General features: G+C 45.2%; 1 protein-coding gene across 1 annotated transcript in view; it reads left to right on the plus strand.

The window, feature by feature from the left end:
* Window positions 1–25,204, plus strand: part of DHX35 (DEAH-box helicase 35) — a 70,757-nt gene extending 45,553 nt beyond the window's left edge. Inside the window, exons 13-22 of the mRNA XM_030830599.3 lie at window positions 435–559; window positions 4,046–4,100; window positions 7,091–7,186; window positions 9,220–9,314; window positions 10,958–11,035; window positions 12,554–12,683; window positions 16,566–16,647; window positions 18,651–18,722; window positions 19,897–20,008; window positions 23,971–25,204. Of these exons, the coding sequence (XP_030686459.1) occupies window positions 435–559; window positions 4,046–4,100; window positions 7,091–7,186; window positions 9,220–9,314; window positions 10,958–11,035; window positions 12,554–12,683; window positions 16,566–16,647; window positions 18,651–18,722; window positions 19,897–20,008; window positions 23,971–24,015 (890 nt within the window). The 3' untranslated portion in view covers window positions 24,016–25,204. The remainder of the gene's footprint in view (window positions 1–434; window positions 560–4,045; window positions 4,101–7,090; window positions 7,187–9,219; window positions 9,315–10,957; window positions 11,036–12,553; window positions 12,684–16,565; window positions 16,648–18,650; window positions 18,723–19,896; window positions 20,009–23,970) is intronic.
* Window positions 25,205–27,507: the final 2,303 nt, after the last annotated feature.

The following is a 27,507-nucleotide window of genomic DNA, read 5'->3' on the forward strand; positions in this document are numbered from 1 at the left end:
CAGGCTCAGTAGTTGTGGCTCGTGGGCTCTAGAGCGCAGGCTCAGTAGTTGTGGTGCATGGGCTTAGTTGCTCCGTGGCATGTGGGATCTTCCCAGACCAGAGCTCGAACCCGTGTCCCCTGCATAGGCAGGCAAATTCTTAACCACTGTGCCACCAGGGAAGTCCAAGAAGCACATTTTAAAAAGCATTCTAAAGTAAAAGGAGAAACTTTTATAAAGATATATTGTTCAAATGTATTTATCTAAGGTATTTAAAAAAATAGAAGGATCTTTCCTAAATAGGAAACAACTTTATATCACAATATCATATGCATCTGAGCCTAGATTCCTAGAGCCTCTCATTAAAGTTAGAGAAGGAGAACTGTTCCTTTGGCATAATGATTGCATTTGATTGTGACATTTGATCTCAAACAGTTCTCTTTTCTTATCCTTAGAGGAAGCCTTTGACCAGCTGCCTCAATCCACCGTTCCTGAGATGCAGCGGAGCAATCTGGCCCCTGTCATCCTGCAGCTGAAAGCACTGGGGATCGACAACGTCCTCAGGTTCCACTTCATGTCGGTAAGTCCTGCCTTCCGTCTGTCTGGGAGGCCAGAGTGCTCCCAGGGGAGTGTCAGGACATTGATACAGAGCGTGCTGCCTTTCTGGGGTTTTTCACTTAGCTCGTGTGTTGTGTGCAGGGTTCAAGGGAATACAGCCAGACAAGGCTGACACAATTCTGTTCTTGTCTGTTGGGGGAGAGAGACAAGTAAGTGGGTAATGACAGTGCCTGGGCCCTGTACTCTGAGAGACAAAGGAAAGGCCCGCAGCCCAGTTAGTCATGTCTGAGGTGAGACCTGAAACCCAAGTGGGATCTCAGCAGGTCGGGAGAGGTGGAGTTATCCAGGGCAGGAGTGTGTGTGTAGGCCTAGGTGCCCAAATGTCATGATTGGGGGAGCCAAGAGGGCTCTGGTAGAGCTGCAGGGAAAGTCCCTATGGCTGATTGCATTTCTGATTATTTCCCAAGGTCAGTTTCCAGGAGTATGATTATTGGGTCAGAGGGCCATGGTCATTTCATAGATCCTTGATACAAGGCTGAATTCCTTTACAGGTATAAACTCCAGCAGTGCATGAACGCCTGACTCACTGTACCCCTATCATGTCATGTTATTTTCTTTTAGAGTTTTGCTAATTTGATTTGGTGGGGGGAAGGAGGAAAAATATTATCTGTATCTTTTTTGATTTCTCATAAGATTAAAAAAAAATTATTGGCCACTTTATATTTCTTCTGAAATATAAGAAGAAATCTACATAATCTTATCTAACAGATAATCCATTTATCTGTTAGAATTAGTGTTTATTAGTGATTGAGTCCGTTAACTATTCAACACATTAACCTTTGTCTATAGTATTTCTTGCAAAGTTCTTCTGATTGTATTGTATTTTATTGTTTGTTTATGTGCAGCCATTTAAGCAAAGATAGTAATATCTTTCCATCTTTACCTCTGTGATTTCTTCTGTTACTCTTGTGCTTATGAAGCATTTCCCCATATCTAGGTCAGTTAATAAATATTCACTCATGTTTTCTTCTTGAATTTTTATGATTTGAAAGCTTGCATTTTTAACTCCTTATTATATCCCAACTCTGTTGGTATATGATGTGTAACAAGGCTAGATTCCTGGGTGCTAAAGTCCCTAATGTACCATGTCATGATAAACTAGGCAAATGAAAGAAGAGAATATAACAATATCGTCTGCTCTCCCAAAGAAAACATACTTATTTCTCATAAGTATGGAGAAAATATACGCTTTGAATGTTGGTATATAGTACAAGAAATTATACAGAAAAGTGAACAGTATATGCAAATCAAAAGCTTATGAAAAGCTCCACATCTCAGATTAAAGGAAAACATAAGGGCAAAAAGGACAGATCAGTGTCTCAAAAACTATAGAGTTTTCAAACGTCCTTGTGAATACATCGAATACTCACTAAAGAAAAAGCTAAAGGAAAGGGAACAGCACAAATGGTAACTAACGTTAGAACATGTTTGGCTTCTCTAGGAGAGATAAATGCAAGTTGAAATAGCTGTACCACTGTACATTAATTGAATGATCAAACATAAGGAAAAATGGTAAAATCCAAAGCTGACACAGTTTGGGGAAAGTGGTTTTATATTCCGTTGCAGTCCTCATGGAGGACTTTCCGGCATTATTTTATGAGCTGTAGAAATGCCTGGTATTTATTCTCAGGGAATTTTCTCCTGAAAAAAATAATCCAAAAGAAACAAAGAACTTACATGTAGGGTAATGTTTATAGTATCATTTTATATTAAATTAAAAATACAATAACGGAAATCATAAACTTTCAGACAACTGAAAAATGAGGAAAATACATATAAACTCATCTTCATATATTGCCTTCTGGTTATTTCCTCCTGAAATTGTGTTTTTTTCACAGTTGAAATCACAGGATACATATAATTTTGTATATTTAGCAGTGATGATTACAGTAGCAAAGAACTAAAAGAACTCAACTGCCCAGTAGTAAGAAAGTTGCTTATTTCACAGTGTATGACCTTGTCAGAATAGTATGCAGTTGTCCCAGGGTATTTGCTGTGAAGTGTCCATGGGTACAAGAAACAGAGGGAACAGGAAAGCAGGCAGTGAGAAAAACAAGTTAAAATTATACACACACAGTCCTTCCAACTACATTAAAACGGCGTTTGCATATGATCCCGAATCAGATGAGGCCATAGGGAAATACTAGTAAATGTGTGTTGAGGTGAGAGTGCTCTGGATGTGATTGGAGACGGGGGGGGGTACAGGTGTGGGTTGTTTTGATTGATGATGAATTCAAAGAGCAGAATTCATTGGGCTTGGTGATTGACTGGAAACAGGGCCAAAGATTGAAAGGAGTCGAAGAGAGCCTGTTTTGTTCTGTAATTATTCAGAACCACGTTCAGTGCTTGAGCTATCCATTATTCATGTAATCTCAGTGTAATAAAAGATCCCAGAGGGGTTCAGCTCCTCTACTGAGGTGCTGTGTGTATGTTGCCTGTTTGTAAAGTAGGACGTTGTGGGCACTGAGGAGAGGCTAGTGAATCAATTATATGATTTAGTCAACAGCGATTTGTTGAATCCCCAGTGTATAGTGAATCAGGTCTCGTTCCTACCCTCATCTGTGTGTGCGTGCAGTCAGCACAACTTTGAGAAGTACAGCTCTGTTCCTTGGCAGTCAGTGGGTGGGGTAGAGTGGAAAGAATGAGACCTGAATTCAGTCTCTGACTTTGCCACCAACTGCCTCTAGGATCTTGTTCAAATGTCTTTTACTTTTTGTTATTCACTTTCCTCATCTGTAAAATTGAACTAAAACAGCGTGATACTTAAAATACATTTCTTGTGAATGGATTTGAGAAAAAAAAACTACGCAGTTTGCAAAAGGACTATAATTTCATTATGTGGCTTATAGATGAAATAGTTTAGAGGACGAAAGTAATGATGCTTGGTACTTAGTAGACGCCAGTAAAGGCGCGTGGAAGGAAAGCACATAGTAAGGATCCAGAGACTCAGACTGAAGGTCACAATATCAGCTTTGCTTAGCTTCAAATTGTCTGGCATTCTCTTTTCAGGAATTCAAATTTAACCGATGTCAGGTACCCCCTATAGGCAGGGCCTGGGGCAGGGCTGTGGGTGATGCAAAGATGAATCATCCACCACTACTGCAGTATCATGGGGCTTCTTAGAAGGCTGAGACACGAAGTAAAAACTAGAGATGTTTGATGAAAGTTTAGGGAAAGCAAAGAGGTAGGTCAAGGTAAGAACCCATCGCTTCTGATGGAGGGGAGCATGAGGGAAAGCTTCAAAGGAAATGTTTAGCCAAGCTGAGATTAAAGACCAAATAGTACTAAGGGTGCTGAGAGGGAGAGGAAGGACATTTCAAGAGGAGAAGCGTGGAGGTTGGGAAGTCTCGGGCATGTTAGAGAGAAGAGTGGATTGAGGAGGAAAGTCACGTTATTATGGCTGTTACCTGATGAAGTTAACTTAGGAGGGTTTTTATGTTTTTTACAGCCCCCTCCAGCACAGTCGATGGTTCAGGCGTTGGAGTTACTCTATGCTCTGGGAGGTATGCCTGTCTCTTATTCTGTGTTTTCTTATCTGTTTATTAATATGTGATATTAGTTAGGTTGTATTCACGCTAGGGCTCTTAGTATCTTCAGGGCTGGGATTGATTCTCCCTATACGTATGGTCCTCTTAGTGACACGTCAGCTCATCCAAATAAGAAGGTGGGACCGTGATTAATGAAGTCCAGTCGTGACAATGAATTTATAAAGCCTGTGTCAGTACGTCAGAAGCTATTAATAACCATCGCCACAGCTACACTTCCAAGAGACATCTGGAAGATTCTCTACCAGTATTTCACATGTTACCTCTCTGCGCCTTTTCCTCTGTCCCTCGACCCCATTCTGAAATCTGGCTCTGTGTTCTCTCCCTAACTCCCCTTCCTTCCACTCCTGGAGTTCCCTGTGGAGAATTGGGTAGAATACCAGGCTGTGGTATTGTTTGGGCGAGGAAACACCATGTTATGGAGGAACTTCTATTCTCTTGTTTGAAAATGTGGTATTTACCTTAAGATAGAGAAAACTGTGGCCTGAATTTACCTCTTCAGGAAGTTTGTGTCTTTTCTGTGAATGTTGCCTCAGGTGAATATAATATCCAGTTCAGTATTAAATTTCAGTGGAGGTTTTGTTCTTTGAGATTCTTTCTTTCTCTCTCTCTTTTTTTTTTTTTGGTTCTCAACATCTTTATTGAAGTATAATTCATATGCTGTAAAATTTACCCATTTAAAATGTACAGTTCAGTGCTTTTTAGTATATTTACAGGGTTGTGCAACCATCACTACAAGTTTAGAACATTTAGAACATTTTCATCACCCAAAAAAGAAACCCTGAACCCAATAGCCCTCCCTCCCCATTCCCTCCCCAATAGCCCTCTCCCCCATCCCAGCCTAGGCAACCACTAATATACTTCCTGTCTCTATAGGTTTGCCTATTCTGGACATTTCATATAAATGGAATCACATAGTATGTGGTCTTTTGTGATTGGCTTTTTTCATTCAGCATGATGTTTTCAAGATTTATCTATGTTGTAGCAATATTGATACTTCATTTCTTTTTATTGCTGAATAATATTCCATTGTATCGATATACCACTTATTATTCTTATTCATTTATCAGTTGATGAACATTTAGATTGTTTCCCCTTTTTGACTAATATAAATAATGCTGCTGTAAGTATCCACGTACAAGTTTTTGGTGGACCTTCTACCAGCAGTGTGTGAGGGTTCCAGTTTCTCCACGTAATGACGGGTTGCCCATGCTTGTTATTATCTGTTTTATGTACTGTCGCCATCCTGGTGGGTATGAAGTGGTGTCTCGCCATTTTGGTTTGTATTTCCCTAATGACTGATGATGCTGAGTACTTTTTCGTATGCTTATTGGCTATTTGTATATCTTTTTTGGAGAAATGTCTATTCAAATCCTTTGTTCATTTTTACTTGGGGTGTTGTCTTTTTATTATCGAGTTGGAGGAGTTCTTTATATATACTGGATACACGTTTCTTATCAGATCTGTGATTGTAAATATTCCTCCCATTCTGTGGGTTGGCTTTTCACTTTCTTGATGGTATTGTTGGTAATACAAAAGTTTTAAGTTTTTATGTGGTTCAGTTTATGTATTTTTTCTTTCATTGCTTGTGCTTTTGGTGTCTTACCTAAGAAATCATTTCCTAATCCTTGGGCATGAAGATCTCTCCTAGGTTTTCTTTGAAGAGTTTTTGTAGTTTCAGTTCTTATGTTTAGTAGGTCTGTGATCCATTTTGAGTTAATTTTTTTGTATAGGGTGAGGTAGGGGTCCGTCTTCATTATATTTATGATACCTTCCTGTGAAGGAATAGCCAACTATTGATTAAAAAAAATCTTCAATGATTTAAAAGGCCTTTAGGGTCTATATCACATCAGCCCTGAGTGAGCATATGCCAGAAAAGGTTTCCATCCTCTGTTCTCAAGCATGTGATAGGAACTTGAAAGCAAAGTCTCCTGGGATAATCTGAAATGTGTATGAGAGAATATCCACTATTTAGAAGTTTTTCATTTGGACTGATTTTCCTCCAAACAGAATGAAATTTAAAATATTTAAAATGTCTTCACTGATCTAACTAAGCTGGAAAAGGTAGAGGGGAACACCCAACTTAAATTTATTTATAAGCTGAATTATCACCTTCAAAGAGATGATTATATGGGAACAGAAGAGAAATGACCTTTTCTGTCTTGCCCTGAGGTCTGCAGCAGGTGTTTTAATGCTCCATCTTGGGAATAGTCTAAACCATAGTAAAACGAGAGTCTCTATCTTGGGAATCCACTACCTCAAAATTGGCTATTGGTAAAGAGGCAAGGAGGGATGTGAGGAATTGAAGGAGTCAGCCCAGTTCAGCAAACAGCCCAGGAGGCAGTTGGATAAACAGCTCTGGTGTTGGCACCAAAGAGAGAGCCGGGCGTGTGTTTAGACTCAAGTCATCAGCTTTGTAATTGCTCACAAATTTGTGAGAGGCCTGGGACATCTGTGGCCTCTCAGAAAAAGGTCCAGAGGTGATGCAGAGAACAGCAGGAGAGGTGGCAGAGAAGCAGGGGAGTGGGGAATCATGGAAGCTGGGGAAGAGTGTTTCTAAGGAGCTGTGGTCAGCAGAGTCAAAGGCTGCTGGGGACCCTAAGGAAAGTGCCCTTTGTGTTTGGCACTGTCTGGTTGTCGGTCCCTTGGAAAGAGCAGTCTCTGGGGAGGAGTGGGACCAGGGGAGGGTGGGGGCAGGAGGAGGCTGTGAGGCCATTTCCTTATAATTAAGTCCTTGCATAGAGGCCATCAGAAGGATCAGTTTTTCAAAATTGAGCATTCAAGAGCGCTGAGGAACTCTTTTCTTCTTTTATTGTAACAGCACTCTGGGTCAGGTTGAGGTTGGATACCTTTGTTTAGCATACATCATCTTTTATTCTCCCAACAACTGTGTATCTTCCAGCACCATGGTACATGCCTTCTGCTTTTTGTTGCTGTTCTTACGGCAGGGCTGGACAAAGACTGTCGCCTAACTGAGCCGCTTGGCATGAGGATAGCAGAGTTTCCTTTGAATCCCATGTTTGCAAAAATGCTGCTTGAATCAGGTAGGTGGAGACCAACAGTCCTCAATGATTTTATTTTGTCTGGGAGTTGTTTCCCAAATTCTGTGCACCCTGGGGAAGAGAGCACAATACATTTTGAGCAGTGAAGGAGCTTTCAGCTAAGGTTTGGGGCATGTGGCTAACTCGTGATTCAAGGACAGTCGTCATTAATTCAGTAAACACTTTTGTTTGTTTCCTGTGGGTCTAGTACTGACACCTGATTTTTTTTTAACAGGGATTTAAAAAAAATTTGTGGTATAACATACAGAACATAAAATTTACCATGTTAATCATTTTTGAGTGTGCAGTTCTGTAGCATTAAGTACATTCACGTTATTGTTCAGCCACCACCACCGTCTGTCTCTGGAACTTCTTCATTTTTTTCAAACTGGAACTCTGTACCCATTGAGCACTAACTCCCCATTCTGTCGTCCCCCAGCCCCAGCAGCCACCATTCTGCCTTCTGTCTCTATGAAATTTGACTATTCTAGGAACCTCATAGAAGTAGAATCATACAGTATTTGTCCTTTTGTGACTGACTTTTTCACTTGGTATAATAATGTCTTCAAGGTTCATTTATGTTGTAGCATGTGTCAAAATTTCTTTTTAAAGGCTGAATAATATTCCATTGTATGGATAGACCATTCATCTGTTGGTGGACACCCAGGGAGCCGCCACCTTTTGACTATTGTGAATAATGCTGCTATGAACATGGGTGTGCAAGTATGTGTTTGAGTCCCTGCTTTCACTTCTTTGAGGTGTATACTTAAAGTGGAATTGCTGGATCATCTGATAATTCTATGTTTAATTTTTTGAGGAACCACTGCACCGTCTTCCACAGTGGCTGCACCATTTTGTATTCCCACCACCAAGGCACAAGGGTCCCAGCTTCTCCGACACCTTCAGATTTTTGTGAGAATATGAGTTAAGGGATAAAAGTGTATAACCTGGAGATCTTCTAATACTTAGAAGTCAAAATCATCTAGAGCAGGGGTCCCCAACCTCCGGGCCACGGACTGGTACCCATCTGAGGCCAGTTAGGAACGGCGCCACACAGCAGGAGGTGAGCGCGGGCGAGCGAGCAAAGCTTCATCTGCCGCAGCCCATCGCTTGCATTGAGCCGTCCCATGCCCCTCCCCAGTCTGTGGAAAATTGTCTTCCATGAAACTTGTCCCTGGTGCCAAAAAGGTTGGGGACCGCTGCTCTAGAGACTATGGTTTGGCACACACTTCCCTGTGCTCCCCCCTCCTCAGTAGCCTAGAGAAGGGAAATACTCATTGTTTCTTGCTTTTGTCTAACTTTATATTCACTGGCAACAGACAAAGCTGCATGTCAGACTAAGCATGGTGAAAGTTAGCTGTAATTGTGTTTTGGAGCAATCAGGCTTACACTGAGAAGCAGGATTCTAAGCTTGGGGCTGGGGAAGTAGGTCACTCACGAGGCCAGAAGCTGCGGGGAGCATGCGGCACCGTTCGCGCTCTCTGTCTGATGCCCCGGGGGGCTGATTGCCGCAGACTCCGTGTCCAGGTGGCAGCAGCTGCAGCCCACAGCGTGCTTCCCTGGTCTAGTTATGCCTCGGGCTTGCCGGCTGAAATGAGCCCTACCGAGAGGGAGGCCACCTCTTAAAAGGGTCCAGGAGCAGAGGGACAGCACGAGGGACACAGGCCCCGTATTCCCGGCCCCCTCTCCCTCTCAGGCTTTCTGCCAGGATTCTAGGTGTCCACACTGAGTAGGGAGCAGGTGTGGAGCTGACCTGCCCTAGTGATAGGGCCAAGCTGGCCCCCATTGAGCCTCACAGCAGAGTCCCTCGGTGTGGCCACCGCGGAGTGGGGTCCTTCCAGGCCTCCTTCCATCTGGACCGTGTATAGGACATCCCATTTGGCAGGGTGAAGTGTTTATATGTTACAAGCTTTAAAAATCAAGCTACGTGTAAATAGATGATCTTAGTTTACAATGTGGTGTAAGGAAAATGTCAGAAAACATCTTCTCACTGACATATCGTATGTTTGAAATCAGACATGCTTTTTGGTTTATAGGAAATTTTGGCTGTTCTCAGGAAATTCTAAGCATTGCCGCCATGATGCAGATCCAGAATGTCTTTGTGGTCCCCTCAAACCAGAAGTCTCAGGCTGTAAGTCCGACTGTTCATTCGAGTCTTGCTCACTTTGGGCTTTCTTTTGTTAAAACTTCCCAGGAACTGCTGGTGACAGAGCAGCTTATGTTTTGAGGGTTAACTGTGTGCCTGACATTGTGCCAAACATTTTACGTGCGTCATGTCATTTTATCTTCACCGTGGACCTGGGGGGGGAGGTACTACTATCATCAGTTTTAGAGACGGAGGCACAGAAAATTTAGGTAACTTATGCATGGTTGCACAGCCAGAATTGATGGAAGTTGCCTTTCACAGTCCAAAGCCCCAAATCTTAACCATTGTCCTACTGACTTCCTAAGGGAAGTTTTTTTTTCTTTAAAGGCTGCTCTGAGAGCAACCTTGGTGGGCACGTTAGTGATATAAGGAGTCAGTGCCAGGGCACAGCAGGCTGGGCAAGTCAGGCTGCTGACAGGGTCCTCCCAAAGGCCCAGGCATCTGTGACAACTGGAAGGGTGAATGCTGGAAAGACGGTGAAGGAGAAATTACACTGTTGAAGAGCACCGGGGAAGTGAGGCGTCCTGATGGAGGGAGGCCCAAGATGAGCTCAGCACCAGTTCCTGCTGGAAGAGTCAAGAAGCAGAAGCAGAGGGCTGAATGTAGCAGGGAGGAGAGAAACTTCCTTATGGACCGTTACCATCTTCCCTGACAGTTGCATAGCTGCAGGTTACGAAGTTTTCGTGCCTGGATGGTTCTGTTGTTTGTTTGCTTTTCTATTAGCCTTTTTAACAATCCAACCGCAGGACAGGCAAATTCATTTTCAAGACAAGGAAAGTGAAGTTCTAAGCACTGTGTCTAAAATTGCAACATATACCCCTCCCGTCTCCATCCCCTGCCCCTGCTTTATTTCTCTCCTCTAGCTGTTCTTACCACCTACCATACTATATATTTTGCTTATTTATCCTGTTTGTTGTTTTTCTCCCACCACTGTCGTATTCACTGTTGTATCCCAAATGCATAGAACAGTGCCTGGCCTATAGTAGGTGCTCAGGAAATATCTGTTACTGAATGAATGGAAGGAAGGTGAATTATGTGGTATTTGATACAAGGAGCAAATTCTGAAGTCAGTAAGTGTATTTGTGTACTTGTATATATATTGGATACGCTGTTCCTTGAAGCCATGGGAGCAGATGGCATTGCCCAGGATCTCACAAAAAGAAAAACTTAGGGACTGGGTCTGAAAGGATTGCGCAGCTCGTGGTGGCTTAGGAATATAGAGTGTCTTCCATGCTCCAGACAGCCGGCCCCTTGCCCTTCGCTTACTTTCTCTCAGGGGCTGGGAAGAGTTCTTCTGAAAGAGAAGATATTGACTGGATAGAGGAGGAGAGGGACAAGAGCACTAATATTTATCTAACACCTGTGCCAGGTACTTTATGGTGGATTATCTTAATCCCATAGCAGTCTTGATACACAAGTTTAATATTCCAATTTTCTAGATAAGGAAATGGAGGCTGAGAAAGGTTAAGTGACCAATCTGAGGTCTTTGAGGAAACGGCAGAGTCAGGATGGGTGCAAACTAGGTCTTTCTGACTCTACAAGCCATGAGCTATTCATCGTGTAATGTTGCCTCCAGGAAGAGAGGCTCAGAAGAGTCAGCTTCTGAACATTGCATTTATTCTCTCCAGATTCGAGTGCACCGAAAATTTGCTGTGGAAGAGGGTGATCATCTTACCATGCTCAATGTGTACGAAGCATTCATCAAGGTAAGCACAGCTGCCACTCAGAAGGCCCCCTCCGCGCACCCGTCCACTGGAAGTGATCTAGGGGCGAGGATTCCGGAAGTGTAGTTTATAAAAGGACGGCCAACAGGCCTCTATTTTCCTATTAGATTATTGCCAGAACTTCTAATCCGTGATGGCTTCTTGCTTCCCCTGCATAGCGATCTGGCCCCCAGCAGTGGGTCAGAGGCACGGCCTTCCTTGGCTCACCCTTTCCTCACTCCGTCTCACACCCACCCCATGTTCCTGGACAACACCGTCCGACATTTGAATAGGAAGTTCTGATATATTTTCTGCAAATAAATGAGGCTGAGAGTAACTTGTGGTTTTGAATCTTCAAAGCTGTCTACGTGAATTTGAGATTTCACACAGCCACCACTCCTCCAGCTGCCAGACAAGCTGTGAGAAGACATTTAGTCGGGGATCCACATATACTTACATACCCTACCCAGATTTAGCCATGGTGATGGTAATTTTTGTTGTTCTTAATAGTCTGTAAAACTAGGAGCAAATAATACAGCTTAAAGTCCTCACTAAAAAATGCTAAAAAGAGAGATCTAATGATGATGAAAGCAATGAGAAAAGAAAACAATATATAAACTTCTTATATAAAGGAGAGGATGTTAAGGGGGAAATGAGACATTTCAGATATTCAGTATCTCGTCTTTACTTCTTAAATAATTTCTTTTAGAAGGGGAGAAATACTAAGTGTTTGTTTTCCCAGAGATTTGAAGCGAGATTATTTAGTTAATGAACAGTTTTCAGAAAACCGAATCTCTTATTGAGATTATTAATTGTGGATTAAGTCGCTTAAAATTCGTTTGTGCAAAAACAGTGCACCATTTCCAGCTTCCTCTACCAGTAGAAAGCGGGTCCAGGGCTACAGTGCATTAGTCTATAGTTGCCTTCTGGGAAAGTGCTCTTTGAATTATATTTTCTTACGTAAAAACACCTTCCTCCCTGGCTTGTAATTTCAGAGGTACATTCCCACAGCAATAATTTAGGATATAATGATCATACTTCAGAATATAGAACAAAACTAAGTACTGTTGATAGAAAAATCATACTTTGGGGATTAAATAATAGTAATTTGCAAATTATTTCTAAATTGGCAAGTGTCGTATTACTTGCCTGTTGTCAAAGTGATAAATTCAAGCCTGCCAGAGAGGGAACGTTGATTTGCAAAGAACTGCAGGGAAGGGGTTCTGTCTGAGAGTTGGCCACTCCCATGGGTATTTAAGATTAAAAACAATTCTGCTTGTCACTAAGTTCTCACTTGCCCTTTAGCACAGAGAGTGAGATCGGAGAGCAGTCAGGTGGTGAGCACGGTGGTCAACGTCTGTTTAGAGAGATGGGGCAAACAAGGGCCCGTTATGATCTGAAGATCTTGTCCCATTGAGTAAGCAAACGGGGGCAGAGAGATGAATGACCTCCACCACGTAGCCTCAGTTGAGAACTTTCCTGTGCTCTTCTCACTCTCCTTCTATCTGGGTTGTCCTGTAGCACAATAAGAACTCCCAGTGGTGTCAGGAGCATTTCCTGAATTACAAGGGTCTCGTCAGAGCCGTGACAGTGAGGGAGCAATTGAAAAAGCTTCTTGTCAAGTTTCAAGTGCCCAAGATATCCAGTGAAGGTAAGAATACACTGCCACCACCAGTGGCGCCCCTTTCCCTGCTCTGTGTAGCTGCATTCTTGGAGTTGTTGGGCTGGGCTGGTGTGAGGCAGCACAGTGTACTCTGGACCCACACCGGGTTCATGTTTTGAATTGCCCGTGCTGGTGGAAAGCTGCATGTGGAAGTAGCGTTATTTCCCCCCAAGGAGGCCCATTTTTATTTCTGAGGGCCACTCTTGGGAAAAAATTTAACAAGCCCTGACAACACTTAAGAATCATTAACAGTCACATCATTGTACATTACATGGTTAATTATCCCATGTAGGCTTTGCAAGAAAAATGACTTTTAAGTGGACAACATTTATGGCCATTCCACATAAACTGCATTTTATTTTCAGTTACAGGTGTTACTGAAGCAAGTGCCGTGCGTTTAGCCTAGGCAGGCACTGGGGTGATGGAAGTTGTGTAAGACACAGTTTCTGGCCTCTAGTTGCGACCGTGACTACTGAGGACACACTAGGTTACACCATGGCAGGGGTTCTACTTAATATTCTCTACTTAATCTCCTACTCTGAGGTGTGGGTGATGTTATCCTGATTTTACAGAGGAGTTGTTAGGCCCCAGGAAGAAGTTAATTTAAGTTCAGGACAACACAGCTGGTAACCAGCGAAGCCAGGTCTGTGTGGCTCAGACTTCTTAGGGGGTGATGTGTCTGCTCAGCCATTCAGCAATTGTCTTTCGAGCACCTCCTGGGTGCCAGGCCCTCAACCGCACTCTCAGCACCACTAGCGCTCACTAACATTTATGAAGCGCCTGTAATAGGCCTGGCAGTGTTGTGAGTGTTTTCATACGTGAATTCGTTTAGTGCTCACAACACTCCAGTGAAACACGCGCTGCTGTTATCCCCATTCTACAGATGAGAAAAGTGGCCTCAGGAGACGAGCGACTTGCTGCACAAAGGTCTCACGCAGTGAGTGTACAGTGGAATCAGAACTCAGGCAGTTTTATTCCAGAGCTTTATTTTGCCTTTATATTATGAGCGACTAATTACATGATGAGGAAGACATGGTTCTTACTCTCAGGAAACAGTGCAGTGAAGGGAGAGATTCCTACAGAGACCCACTACTGCAGTATGAGATTATCAGTCATCTTAGAAGCTACAGGAGTTGGCGTTTGAGTGATCGTGGCGGACAGCAATGGGGGCTCTAGTAGGAATGCAGGGAAGAAGGAATCCAGGTTGGGGCTCTGGCCTGGGAGGCCTCACAGTGGGCCACGAGTGGTGGCGGAAGTCCAGTTGAGTTTACTGGTTGAATTAGAAACCAGTGGCAAAGGGCTTGCTAGGTAGGGAGGACTGTGGAGACAAGTGCTGGGAGAGGGGAGCATATAAGACGCTCAGAGAGTATTGATGGATGACCAAGCTCACAAGAGAGGGAAGAGTTGAAACCTGGGTGGTTGGGTAGAGTTGGTGTCATCAATAGAAACAGGAAGCTCACAGGGGCAACTAACTGGGGAGAAGGCGGTCAAGCACCTGTCACCCAGCAGATAGAGGACAACATGCATCTGCATCTTTGTTTCTTAACCTGTTTTTCATTGTCAACCTGAAACAGCAGAAATGTGTCTTGGCGGGCTCTGAGGAGCTCCAGTTCTTTATGTCCCAGCGCAGAAAGCATTCAGTGAGAGGCAACATGATAAGAAGTGATTTATTAGAATAGGACTCTTGTGAGGCTTACAGGCAGGCGGGCGAGAGGCTGCCACGCCGAGAACTTAGTGGGCTACAGTATTATAATCAAAGGAAAAGTGGGGAGGGGGAGAAGACCACCTTCTTCCTCATTCTTGAGTAGACGTCAGGCTTCCATCACCAGCTCCTCCTCCACGTCGGGTGAGGGAGTTTTGTCCCTACATGGTGGAACTGGGACTGTCATGGCGCAGTGGAAATGAGCAAAAAGGCGGTAACATATACTAAAATAGGGTAAATCATCTCAAGTTTCAGTATAATGTCACCTGTGCTTACATTTTTGTTTTTAGTGTGCGCAGAGAAGCATGTCCTAGGACTCACTATCGTACTGAGCTCTCTGGGCAGGATGTGGGTCTCCTTCCACCATTGTTTTATTGTTTCGGGGCGTGTCTCATGCTTCTCTTGCACGGTTTTGTTGCTAAGCAAGCCGGCTTGGTTTTGTGGTTAAGCAAACCTGCCTTCTTGAGTGATTTTTAACTTACAGGGGTCTCCCATACTTTTTCTCTACTTACAATCCCCTAGTAGGATTAACTATTTAATCACCTCCTTTGTCCCTTTACTCTGTCCCTATCGAACCCCTCACCCAGGAGAAAAGTTACATTGAATTTCAGCTCTTCCTAAAGAGAGAAATTAAATACTAAGGGATAAGATTTTGTAAGGTGAGGTTGAGCTCTGGAGGGCCACAGTCATTGTAATGTCTACGATCCCTACTGCCCTGCCCTCAGGAGCCCATTTTCACCCCTTGGAAGTGGTATCGTCCTGATAACAATGCACGTTCTACATAGAAATTTCTTTTGGGCAATTGGAGAGAAGGGACTGAATCTAGGATCAAATTGTGGTTAGAAATGTAGATTTGAGATTGATCAGTTCTGTGCTGAAGAACAATAGAGAAAATCATGGAAATTCAATAAATTACATGCAAATTTAAAACTTCTAGATGTTAAAGAAAGCAAACAGTGAAAAATATTTTCAGCATATATGAGATAAAAAATTAAAAACTTTTTGACAGAATGAGTTTATTTAACATATTTTTAAATAATGTTCTAGCTTTTTTTTTTGGCTGTGCTGCATGGCTTGTGGGATCTTAGTTCCCCAACCAGGGATTGAACCCGCACCCTTGGCAGTGAAAGCACAGAGTCCTAACCACTGGACCGCCAGGGAATTCCCTGTTTAACATATTAAGGAAAAAAAACCCCCACTAGTTTCCAAGTTGATAAATGGGCAAAGGAATGGAATGGAAAATTCACAAAAGAAGAAATATAGACAGTAATCAAATAAATGTACAATAAAAGAAGGGGTACCTTTTTGCTAGAACATTGCTGGTAAGAATGCAGTGAAACTGACATTCTCATACATTGTTGATGGCTTTGTAAATTATACCACCTTTTGGGAACCTGTTTACCAATGTACTATGTTTTATTGGATCCAAGACACCATCATTTGTAAGACACACCATTATTTTATGTATCATAAAGAAAAAAAAATGCTGCCAATTATAATACAATTGCTGTCCTGATTTCAGTGAGTTAAAGTGTAAAAAAGAGTGGGTCTTAGAATTGATGAAATATATATCATAAGCCATATAGATGACATTATCATTTTGCACAATAATATGGATATATCCTGTGGAAATCATCTAATAAATGGGCAGGCTTTATCCTTGGAAGATGTTTACTGTAGCAACACAGCCACCAATTAAAATGAGATGTTTGAAAATTTTGAAGAATTACAAACTGTAGCTATAATCACAGAAATAATATTGTAGTGTTAGTGTCCCAGGTTGTGTCTTATGGAAGGAACATCATTCCTGCAAAATGCTCTCCTAAAAGGGAGTTCCGAGGTCACTGGCCAGCCTGTGGAGTGCTCTGTAGGTTCTGGTGCTCAGCCTTGGTCTTGTCGTCTGTGGCCCGGGGAGGGGTTGGGGGCCCCAGGTTAAGGGAACAGTCCAGCGTATTTCCCTCAGCAGCCATTGTGGGAGGGTGGGGACCTCCATAGATGGTGCCAGGGCAGGTGTCCAGCACTGGGAAGCGTGGGGCTGGGACCCGTCCAGGAGATGGTTGCGAGGTAGCTCGAAGCAGCCTGGGATGGGCCTCACGGCACAGGCCTGGGCACACAGAGCATAGGGCAGAAGAAGTCTCATCCATCGCTCTGTTTGCTACCTTGTGTAGGTGATCCAGATCCGGTTCTGAGGTGCATTGTTTCCGGATTCTTTGCAAACGCCGCGAGGTTTCATTCTACTGGAGCTTATAGGTAACATGATATTTTGTAAAGTCATTTGGGAAGTCACTTAAGGCATTGAAATCTTAAAAATAATCCAAACCCCATAGCAAGGTGACATGCAGGGAAAGTAGAGAAATGAAATCATTTTTCTTTATTTGTATCATGCCTCTTTCTAAAGATGCATTGAGGTTAGCTGTATAGCTTTAAGTGAAATGTCTTAACTTTATGGAAATGATTCTCAAATACTCAGCCCATCTACATGTTGTAGGAGCATGACAGTCACCAGTCTGCAAGCTGGTAATATTTCCATTCTAATCAGAGAATAATAGGACCAGAGGGAACCATTGAAGATGATCTTTCCTAGAGAAGTTACTTTTGCCCTTGGGCAGTTCCTGATGTTTTTAGAGATCTGCAGAACTGCAGCTACCCAGATAGATAGTGGCCACATTTGAATGTTGGCAAGTGTTTCTTCATGTGCTGGCCACCCCTCCCACTGCTACAGACTTCAGCCTGTCTCTTCCAGTTCCATTTTCTAGGCATAGAAAAATCACTGAGCATTAATGCCCTCCAATAACCTCTAGTATATTCCAATGTGGTAAAAGCTAACGCATAGTTTAGGCCTCTTTGCTCTAACTGAATCGTTCCAGTTCTTTGAATTGTTATTTTTAGTCTGTCTTTTCTGAGCTCCTTTTAGTCTCATAACTTCATTGTAGCCGGTTTAAAGCGCAGTGATCATGACGATCTCTTCTTTAATAAGGGAGCAGTCACAGGGCTTCCTCCCCAGCTTGTCTTTGGATTTCCTCCATATATTGTCATTAGCTTTTCCCCCTCAGAACATATGACAGTCCTGTGATCCTGCAGTCACCATGATGTCCCGTCCCGGACACTGGGCTTTGTTAATGAGCCCAGTGTTGCGCTGGGCTTCTTTGGTTTTTTTTTTGGCAGCCAGGTCTCCTCCATCTAGTATCCTAGTAGCTGACTGTTTGATCCTCAGTACAGCACTTTACATTTGTCTCTAGTGTGTTCTGTTTGTTACTCCAGGCCAAGTAGTCTAGCCTATCAGTATCATGATTCTGTTGCCCATTGTATGAGCTCCCCCTCCCAATGGTGAGTGGTCCCTGTTTGAGGCAGCTCTGGAGAGGCCTGTGATCTTCTGCAGTGAGTGCCGTTATTTTGTTGTCATTTGATTGCCCCGCTCTCCTCAAGAGTATTAATTAGCAATTTCTACTAGCATTTACAGAATTCTTTCACCAGTGTCCTCAACAAAAATACAGGCTACATAATAGGCTTCGTGGTGGTTGGTCCCTTTGAGACAGAGTTCAGTGGCAGTCATCTGATAGGACAGCCAGGACCCCAGGCGCTGGCTTTATTTCAGCGCCAGAGATGAGCTGGGTCATGGCCTTGAGGCACTTGCCGGGCACATAGGTCCCTGGCACCCACAGAAGCGCTCTGTAATTATGGTTTGGGCAGCAGCATCCTAAGGTTCTCCTGTGAGCTCATCTTACCAGTAGTTGTGTGCGTGGTAAATAGTTTTTGAATTAAATTGAATCAAGTCTGAGTTGGAATTTGAAATATTATCTCAGAGAAGTGGATAGTCCAATATTGAGCTTTCTTTTTTTCTCCTATTATAGTCTCCCCCATTAGACAGTCTTTACTATTTATCTTTACTATTTAACCTTGTTTAATAGAAAAGTTTATAGACGTAATCGTATATATATTATTTCTGTCCTCAAGGAAGTTTTTGAAAGAGAACCTACAGAAGATAAACATAGGCAGAGCAATGTATTTCTCGGTTAGTTCTTTGAATGCCCATGTGCTGCTTTTCTTCTCCCTTTTTTATGTGATTTATTCTTGATTTCTAGAGTGACAGCGGGGGAGGGATCATAAAGGGCACAAGAGAAGATGGAGAGAATAGTTTTGTTTGTGTGAAGTACAACCTGCATGCATTTTTGATGACGTTAAACGCGTCTGTGGGAAGGTCTTGCTGTAAGTGTTGAAAATGTACTTGAGACAAAATTGTTCTGCTTCCCAAGGACCATCCGTGACGATCATGAATTGCACATCCACCCTGCATCGGTCCTCTACGCAGAGAAGCCGCCCCGCTGGTAAGCCCCCTCCTGCTCCTCTGCCTCGTAAGCGTGTTGAAGGCAAGGCCTAGTTCTGGGTTCGTCTCTGGGTCCCCAGCGGCTGGAGTACAGGCGCCCAGTACACGTTTGCTGACTTTGTTCTACCGTGATCGGCTATAGAATTTCTGCTCTATCAAGGATCCCTTTAAGCCAGTGGTCTTATTCCTCTGCTCACTCATCCACTCAGCAAACATTCATGTTCACCCACGGACTAGGTGCTCTGTCCTTGCGCTGGGCACAGCTGTGCAGAGAGCAGTTCAGGTCCCAGCCCACAGCCTGACAGACACAGGTGGGTTCCAGTGCCTGGGGAGAAAGGCTTTGATAGAGGTGTATTCGATAGGTGGCTGAGATTGGTACTTCATGTGCCAGAGAGTCAGGGCTGGCTGCTTCAGGGAGGAGATAAACTTGCTCTGGAAACTGATATCTTTTTTTTTTTGGCCATACGGCGTGGCATGCAGGATCTTAGTTCCCTGACCAGGGACTGAACCCATGCCCCCTGCAGTGGAAGTGCGGAGTCTTTAACTACTGGACCGCCAGGGGAGTCCCTGGAAACTGATATCTGTATTAATATATGCACTCCTGAAATCTGGGGATTTAAATTACCTTCTTGGCTCTTTGGTGTCTGTTACCTCAGCCTCAGGCAAACCTCTTTTAATAGAAGTATAATTTATATAGATTGGAAGAGTATTGACAATTGTGTTGCCCACGTAACCCATACTCCTAGTAAGATATAGAATACTTTCATCTCTCTAGAAAGTTCCCTTGTGTCTCTTTACAGTTAATTCCCAGCTCCTTTCAGAATCAGTGAGCCTTTGCTTCTATTTCTGCATTTTCTAATACATTAGGCTCTGTTCTGAGTTCTGTAAATAAAAGCATAAGGATCCAGAGGGTCCTGTGCTGATAACTGAGATGTCCTGGAAATCACGTAGGACTTGGAGTCTCCTCTGTAAAATGGACACACTGGTGCCCACCACTCAGGTCATGAGGCTTAAGTGAGCAGCATGAATGCATTTGTTTAATGTAGTGCCTGGCGCACAGAATAGATAGAAACGCGTTAAAGGTCAGGGGAGAAAACTCGCCATCTCTAATTGTTGTGCTTCTGACTCTCATCATAAGATACAGGAAATTAGCTCATGTTTTCTTCTTGTTTCAGGGTTATCTACAATGAAGTTATCCAGACCTCCAAGTATTACATGAGAGATGTGACCGCCATTGAATCTGCTTGGTTATTGGAGCTGGCTCCTCACTTTTATCAACAAGGAACGGTAGGAATGAACTGAGCCTGTCCCCCAGAACCACCTGTTACCTGCCTCTTTGTATTTTTAAATACACATTTATTTTCCAGTTTAATGTCCTAAACTTGCTGTCCCGTCCCCCCACCCCACAATGGTACATAGGGTGAAAGGCCATTACCATGCATGGTCCCAGACCGTTCTGGGTGAAAGCACCGTACCATTGCTCGTGGTGAAGTGCATTTAAACATAAATCCCTCTAACTTACACGATGAAAAAAGAGAATGTATCTTCAGCTCTTTCTCTCTCCCTCTGCTCTTCTAAACCATTTCCAAAGAAGTTCTGTCACACTGGACTGTGTTCACAGGAAGCAGCACAAATATTTTCTGATGAGGATCGCCTCGCCAGGATGGTAAACACATGTGCAAGCTTAAACCCAAGGCGGTTTAAACACATGGTGGGAGATGCTGAGTGCCGGCATCGCTGTGTAAATAGTATATGCTCTTCTTCCACGGCAGACATGCGCATTAATTCAGCATCTTTGTCATCTCTGATCTATTTTGCTTTTAGACTGTTTTTCTACCTCGTTATGGGTCACATTTTCCTGCTTCTCTTGTCTAGTAATTTGTTGTTGTATGCTGGACGTTATAGGTGCTTTGCTGTGAAAAGTTGGTTTTGTTGTTTTTATAGAATATTGAGTTTTTTCCTAGTAGACAGTACTGGCAGATCAGTTTAATTCCACCAAGGCCTGATTTTAGTGTTTTTCAGGCAGGTCTAGAGTAGCCCTGCTCCTAAGACATGGGCTTTTTGATGCCTCAACTGAATGCCTAGGATGTTCATTGAGGCCTTTGCACTCTGGCTGGTCAGAGCTCCAGTGTCTCCAGCACTGTACAAACCTCCAGATCTCCATATGAGGTCACAACTCCCCAGTAACTAGTCTCTGCCAGCCTTATGGAACCTTGGCCTTCACATGTGCAGCTTAGCTTTCAGCCAAAGACTTAAGGGTGGTAGCTCTGTGTAGGGTTCTGGAACTCCTCCTTTCTGATGCCCTGTCCTGCAGATTCCAGCTAGCTCAGCAGCTCTGAACTCTGATCTGTGTTCCCTCTGCCCAGCTACACTGTTCTCTATTTAGGGTTCACTTCCCTATGACAAGGTTTGGAGGGCCATGCAGAGACCTGGGATGACTATAAAGCTCACCTCGAGTGTTTACTTTCTCTCAAGGATTACAGCCCTGTGCTGTTACCCAGTGCCTGAAAATGATTGCTTCAGATACTTTGTCCAGTTTCACCATTGTTTACCACAGAAGGGAAACCAAAACCTGTTACTTCATCAAGGCTGTAACCAGACTACCGTGTTTTCAAACCAAAATTTGGCTTGATTGGTATATTTTAAAATTGGCAGATTTCACATTAAATATGCGTTTCAAGATTCTCTTGAAGGAAATGTTAAATTTGCTGAGTTTCTGAGCCTGAGTTACTGCCTGGCAGCAATCAACAGGGGCTGAGGAATGGCTGGCTGCCTGCAGTGGGTGAGTGACTCTCTCCAGGTCCTGCCTCACTTGTTTATTTCACTTGCTCAGCTCTTCAAAACATTTGAGTTGTGATCCTATAAATGGAAGGATCTTCACATCCCTCTCCCTCCAGCAATGTTAAGGGAAATTGTCCTTTTAAAATCTTACGATATTTAAATCTTAAACAATATGACAGAAAAACCTTCCCAAACCTGCATCGTTCTTCACGTATCCTCATCCAGATATTTCAGCTAGAAATGAGATCAACTGCAGGGACTGAGAATAACACGGTGTGTTGTCTCTGCTGTACTGGGCTGATGAGAAGAAACCTGAAGTGAAAGAAAATCTTTTTCCTGCAAACCACTCAGGTGGAAAGCAGCAGACTTCAGAAGTCCAAGAGCAGCCATTGGAAATGCAGACGAGAGACTAAGGAGAAGGGTGCACCGTGAGGGTGCTCGTTAGAGTCGCAGGAATCAGGCCCTTAGAGAAGGGTGATTCTGAAGCGGCCTCAGTTAGACTCTTGGAGAACAGAATTAACCTAGAAGCGGAGTCAAAATCACAGTTTCTCTCGCTCGAACACAAAGTTAAAGAGCAGATTGCCTCAGAATTTTGGAGAAAATGACAATGCCAAGCTTGTCTTTTTTCTCCAAATGCCTGTTTTTCAGCTCCTCCGCTTCACTCTGATGACTGCCTGTGATCAGAGTATTTTTAGAGAGGCCGGGACCTCAGAAATCACCTAGGTCGACAACCTCATTTTACAGGCGAGGGCCCTAACCCTTCCCACACCCCAAGAAACTTGGTCCCTCCCTAACTAAACAGTCCAAAGGCACTTCTGTTACTCACTTGTCCAAAATGGATTGATTTCTCCCAGAGCCCTGCTGCTCGCCAGTGGCCGCCCATGTATGGTGGATGGTCCTTTGTTGAGCACAGTGTAGCACCTCGCAACCATGTACAGCCCACAGATCCTCCCCGGCTCTGTTCCTGGCATCTTCGGTGACTTTCCATTACCACTGTTTTTCAGAGTGTTGCCCTCACCCTGTAAAGAGGCCTGAAATGGTCCAGAGTCAGCTTTGTTTATACTCAACATTCTCCTCAGAAATGAGCACCAGAAATGGTCCCACAGGCATGATGACCTCACCCCCCATTCTCAAGCTAAGGCTGTGGGTGTCTACCATTAGTGGGAGGGGTCACGTCAGGTGAAGTGCACAGAGGAGGGAATTTGGAGAAATTCAGGAAGATCCACAGCTGGAGAGGGGAAGGACAGGGCGACCTTTTCAGAGATTTGCCTTTCAAGTCCTCAAATTTTTTCTCCTGATTCTGAGATACCTTTGGAATCTAGGGAAATCTCTCTTCACCAGGGCCTTTGCAAGAATCCATACTGGTCCTTTCTTGGGCATCAGTGGTTAGAAAGTGTGGCTTCTTGCAGCTCGTTTACCCCTGTGTCCTGTTCACTTGGCCACCCATCCTGTCGTGCTTGGTGGGGTGCTTCATCTTCTTGTGCACCTGCATTCTTTCAGGGCCTGCAGTTCCTTGTCAGCGAGGGGGATGGCTGTCTTGAGGCCATTGTAGGTGCACTGAGAAATGGGGTTTGGGCACGGAGTGCGAGTGTGCTGGGGTTGGCGGGCCTGCTCTGCTGGCAGTCGGCGGGTTGGGGATTCCTCGTGTGACGATCCTGCTGCACGTTAGGGCAGCACATCTGGGATATCTCCTGGTTGTTGGTTTATGATTATTAAGGGGTTATCAGGGATACCTCAGTTGGTGAACAGAGGACATTTATTGAAATCTTCCGTTTATACTCCCTGCCTCAAATGCATATTTTAGGATTTCTAGCACTTTTGGCTTTACTTTAGAGTGTAAAGAATGCTTGTCTCCCCCAGTCCTATTACCTGATGCCCATGATTATAATGTTATGCTTCCTGGGTTATTTGTACTGGTAGAGAGTGACATTTCTAAAAGAAAAACGTGTCACCAGGAAGTGTCCTTTTCCTGTGTGTCTTCCCCACTCTTGCGCAGGGCTCGATGAGAGTAGGGCCTCGAGCTCAGGTACCTGACTTTAGTTGGCTGACCTCTTTGTTGCTAAGGGGAGAAGACCTTCCCGTGACCGTTCTCAAGAAATTCTAGGAAACGTGAGGTGATCTGTGGCCCGAGCGCAGGTCCCAGAGCAGCACGGATATTGGGCTGCCGTGCTGGCCGGGGGGGCCTGGGGTGGAGGGAGAGACGCGTCTCACTGACAGGTGCCCGCAGAGCCCCGGGGGCCCAGGTTGAGCCAGGGTGGCCTGACCTCAGGCCGTGTGGCTTACTGAAGGCCCGTTTCCTTTGTTGGTCACTTGGGCTTTTTTCCTCTATTGCCTGAGGGGCAGGCCATTTACTGAGAAGGTGTGGGCCAGATGGAAGCTTTGATTTGGTCACTTCCGTGGGAACCATGTTGAAGTCTGCTTTCTTTGTCTGACTGACCCCAGCGATGACGTTTTCTCTTCTCTTGTAGCACCTGTCCCTAAAAGCCAAGAGGGCCAAGGTCCAGGACCAGTGAGCAGAGCTGGGCTGCCGCTGCAGGGGCTGCCTGGTGCCCCCTCCTCCACTCTGCTGCCCCCCCCACAGCGCCCCAGGGTTGGGGAGCTGGTGTCGGCTCCTGTGGACCCTTCATCGGCTCTTAAGTGGGCTGCAGCCCGTTCACAGCCCCTTCCCACCCCTCAGCATCTGCATTCCTCGCTGGGATCCCAGAGGAGTTTGTGCCTGGGAGGGCATCCTGCCTCTCGGGGGCTGGAAGGCCTGCGCTTTTTGCTCACCCAGCACCCTCCCTGGCCCAGCGTGCCACTGCCACCAGGCATGCAGTCCTGGCCCAGCCTTGTGGGGAATGAGGAAGACAGGCTGCCACAGGCTGAAGCACCACGTGGAGGTGGGCAGAGGGTTTGCTGGGCTGGCTTTGCTTTCCCTGCTGGGGTCCCGGCTCCGTTGACCACTGGGTCAACGGCCAGGGTCCGCGGCCAGGTGTGAACAAGCGTGTGTCTGTGAAGGCCTGAGACCCTGGAAACATGGTGGATTTCTGTCAGAATCACCCAGGGGCGTGTCTGGTATGCACAGGGGTTTTCCCTCTGCCCGCGTCACTGTTTGTCAGCGGTCAGGAGACCTGCGAGGCTCGGCGACTGACAGGGAGGACCCGTGCGTGCTGTGCTTTGTGAACACAGGCTTTCTCTGCTTCACAAGCGGGCTTAAGCTTCCCCTCCATGCACGGTGCCATGTCCTGTGCCATCAGCGAAGGCTCATCAGCTCAAACCCCATCCCGGATCCTCTGTAGCCGAAATTCACAACAGTTTAGAGGCTCTAAGCTTCTGTAGCTCAGGAACATAACTTGTACGTTTGCCTTTTGTTTCCTTGGGTTCTTGCGAGAATGCCAGACGGGGGCAAGGGCTCTTCCAGCAGGCACTGGTGTCATTGTCCCCCGGGCTGCTTTGCTGTGATGATGTTTGCATTTCAACCCATGACCGATACAGATTGTTTTCCCCTTACTGTTTCAATGACATTTCTTTTAAAAACACGTAGCTCGAAAGTTTATTTTTGTACTGATGTTAGTTTGAATGAGCCACTTTTGGCACCAAATGTGTATGTCATTTTTATTTCTGTTTTATAAACATGTAAATAATAGTGATAACTTGTTAATAATAGTAAACCTTTATACTTAAAGTAAATGTATTCCCTCCCATGCATGGTTCTCGTGGTCTGTATTTTAAGATGATCCAATTAATTCTTCCCAGTGAGGGCTTGACATTAGCTAAGAAACCAGATGCTTGGCACACAGCAGCTTTGGGGGGTCACATGGCCACAGGAAGCCCCATAAAGCAAGATCATGTGACCAAATGCCCTCCAGAGCTTGTTAGAGCAAACATGGGATGTTGTTTAGATGAAGTCCCAAGGAAGTGCTAATTCCTCCCAGTTTCCGATTGGGATCCTTGTGGAGAAAGGTCAGAAATACTTTTATAAAGTCTGAATTTAGGACCAGGGCTGATCCTAAAGAGCTTCTGTTGGGGTGGAAGGAGGAAAAGGTGCAGAATCCACATCCTCCGGTGGGTGAGACCACAGATCAAAACAGGAGATCAAATACGACAGTCCTGGGTGCAGCCCGGAGCCAGCACGGCGTCACTGGCTGCCTCTGCCTGTGCATCCCTGAGCCCAAGCACATCTGTGCCCCTGTACCCACACCAGGGCACGCCTCTGAGCTTTGTACCCTGTTTCACGTCGCAGCCTTGTGTGTGGAGAGGAACCATCACTGTCAGAGGCTTGCAACCACGAAATCATGGCCTTGGCCTGGGGCCTTCTTTACGCGTATCTGCAGGACCATGTGACCTCATCAGAGAGCAATGACCCCGCCTGGCTGAGAGAGGCCAGCAGGGCCCGATGGCCTAGCAAGCTCACAAGACTTTGTCCCCAAGTCACTCGACAAGAATGAGTCCCCTCGAGCCCCACGTGGGTTTTCAGATATTGTTAGTGACATTTCCACAGTACTGCAGTGTCCTCCTCCTGAAGCCAGCTGCCCGGGTGAGGCGTGGAGGGGAGTGGCATCCTGGAGGCGCGGATGGGCGCGCTCTGTGCTTGTTCACACTCCGCTGGCTGTCTCTCGCAGCCGGTCTCCCTGAGGGCTGGATGGAGCCGCCACAGGAAGCCCTGGTCCAGCCCGTGCTCCTGCCCAGCTCAGTACAGTTGTCAGATGCTGGCTGAGCACCTGGGCTGCGTGCATGGCACAGGGATGACGAGTGACTGGGTGAGGGGACCAGCACGGAGGCAGGGGTCGAGGATGACAGCGTTGAGAGATTGCAGAGGCCACGGCGGTAGTTAGAAGCCAGGCAGCATCCAAAAGAAGCATCCCCACAAGACCCTTTCCTTGTGAACATACAGATCGTGCTCACGTCCTGCTGCCCTGTCTGTCACCTCCCCGTTGAGCCTTTCACTTTGGCCATGAACGTGGAGAGTCCCCCCGTCCCCCAGCTCCACGCGCTGGCATCAGCACAGCCTGCGACCAGCGCTGTTTTCCCTTGGTGGCCCACGTGCTTCCATTCAGTCTGGGTTCCCTTGCCTTCTGTCCCTGTTCCCAGCTCTGTTTTTCAGGACGCAGTGCTGACGGCTTCTGGTCACTCATTTTTGGGGTTGAGTGGTGCGGCACAGGTCTGAGGTGCCTAAATTCGGATGACCGAGAGACGCCATCCTGGAGCTATTGAACCAGATCTCTGACTATGGGACCTGGGAGTATGCAGCTGGAAAAGCTCCAGTCCAGATGATTCTAGTCATGTGGTGGATTGGGAGCCACTGATAAAGGAGACAGATGTCATGAGGACATCAACCCAGGGAGGGAGGTGAGCCACCAGCTGGGCAGTCAGGAGGAGCATCAAACCTGAGTGACAGTTTTTATATAGGTGGTACCCTAACCTATACCAGGATCCACCCCAAGACCACTGGCCTGTTCCCCTAAAGCTCTGATCAGTGGGGTTGGAATTCAGCTCCAGGCAGGTTGTGATGGTGGGCACCAATGTCGGCCCACGATGAGTTTTCCCGACTGCCCTCTCCAAGTGACGAATGTAATAATAAGCATTTTGTAAAGCTTAAAGTTTTTCTACATAAAAGATCGTCCCATCCTTTAGTTTGTGTGTGTGTGTGTGCCAAAATGTTCTTTCTTTTAGAAAATGTTCTTTCTTTTAGAAAATGATGGTGATATTAGATGATAGTTTAAAAAGATGTTTTCCTTGGAAAGATAAAACATCAACAATCTTACATCAGTCTCCCAATTAAAAACCAATTCAAAATAAAAACTGGTTGATGAAGTCCCCAAGTCCAGGAACCACTGGATTGTGGGCTAAGTGGACTGTGTGGGCCAGCTGGCAGCATCAGCACCAAGCATCACAGCTCTGGGGAAATGGGCTGCCTTGCCAAGCAACTGAATTGCAAGTGAACTTCTGGAGCAGTAGGAGGACTGCCTGTCTTTACATAATTGGAAGGATTCAAGGCAGCAGCACCAGCCCGCAGATCCCCTACT

This window comes from Globicephala melas, chromosome 15 (assembly GCF_963455315.2).
Source record: "Globicephala melas chromosome 15, mGloMel1.2, whole genome shotgun sequence".
Classification (NCBI taxonomy): Eukaryota; Metazoa; Chordata; class Mammalia; order Artiodactyla; family Delphinidae; genus Globicephala; species Globicephala melas.